Source organism: Salvelinus sp. IW2-2015, unplaced genomic scaffold (genome assembly GCF_002910315.2).
Source record: "Salvelinus sp. IW2-2015 unplaced genomic scaffold, ASM291031v2 Un_scaffold3830, whole genome shotgun sequence".
In the NCBI taxonomy this organism is placed as follows: Eukaryota; Metazoa; Chordata; class Actinopteri; order Salmoniformes; family Salmonidae; genus Salvelinus; species Salvelinus sp. IW2-2015.
In genome coordinates this window covers 1-787 of record NW_019945104.1, presented here as the reverse complement: position 1 = coordinate 787, position 787 = coordinate 1, and the positions used below count along the sequence as shown (strand labels likewise).

At 42.1% G+C, this 787-nt stretch overlaps 1 protein-coding gene across 1 annotated transcript in view; it reads left to right on the top strand.

The window, feature by feature from the left end:
* LOC112076548 (retinol dehydrogenase 8) overlaps positions 1-783 on the top strand; it is a gene marked incomplete at its 3' end in the record, with an annotated part of 7,781 nt that extends 6,998 nt beyond the window's left edge. The window contains exon 3 of the mRNA XM_024143290.2: positions 640-783. Coding sequence (XP_023999058.1) covers positions 640-783 — 144 coding nt within the window. The remainder of the gene's footprint in view (positions 1-639) is intronic.
* Positions 784-787: the final 4 nt, after the last annotated feature.

The following is a 787-nucleotide window of genomic DNA, read 5'->3' as shown; positions in this document are numbered from 1 at the left end:
TGGACAGTTTTATCTCAATCTCTTCATTCAAAGACTCAATTATGGACACTCTTACTGACAGTTGTGGCTGCTTTGTGTGATGTATTGTTGTCTCTACCTTCTTGCCTTTTGTGCTGTTGTCTGTGCACAATAATGTTTGTACCCCTGTTTTGTGCTGCTACCATGTTGTGCTGCTGCCATGTTGTGTTGCTACCATGTTGTTGTCATGTTGTGTTGCTACMATGCTGTGTTGCCATGTGCTTGCTGCCATGCTGTGTTGTTTTCTTAGGTCTCTCTGTATGTAGTGTTGTGTTGTCTCTCTTGTCGTGATGTGTGTTTTGTGCTATATTTGTATTTAATTTATTTGTATTTTTAATCCCWGCCCCCGTCCCCGCAGGAGGCCTTTTGCCTTTTGGTAGGCCATCATTGCAAATAAGAAAATGTTCTTAACTGACTTGCCTAGTTAAAKAAAGGTTAAATAAAAATAAATAAAACAATGATGGCCTACAAAACATCAGTTGTGACTAAAGCTTTAGAGCCTCATCTCTAAACCTTAACTGTAGGTGTCTGTACAGAAGGCTACAGTGTAGTAACTGTATAGTATCGGTAGTGTAACTACAGGTCTATAACCCTTGTCTCTATCTGTGACTCTCCCCTCAGTCAACAATGCAGGTGTGGGCTTGTTGGGACCAGTGGAAAGCATCAGTATGGAAGACATGAAGAGGGTGTTTGAGACCAACTTCTTTGGCGTGGTGAGGATGATTAAAGAGGTCATGCCTGACATGAAGAAGAGGCGGGCGGGACACAT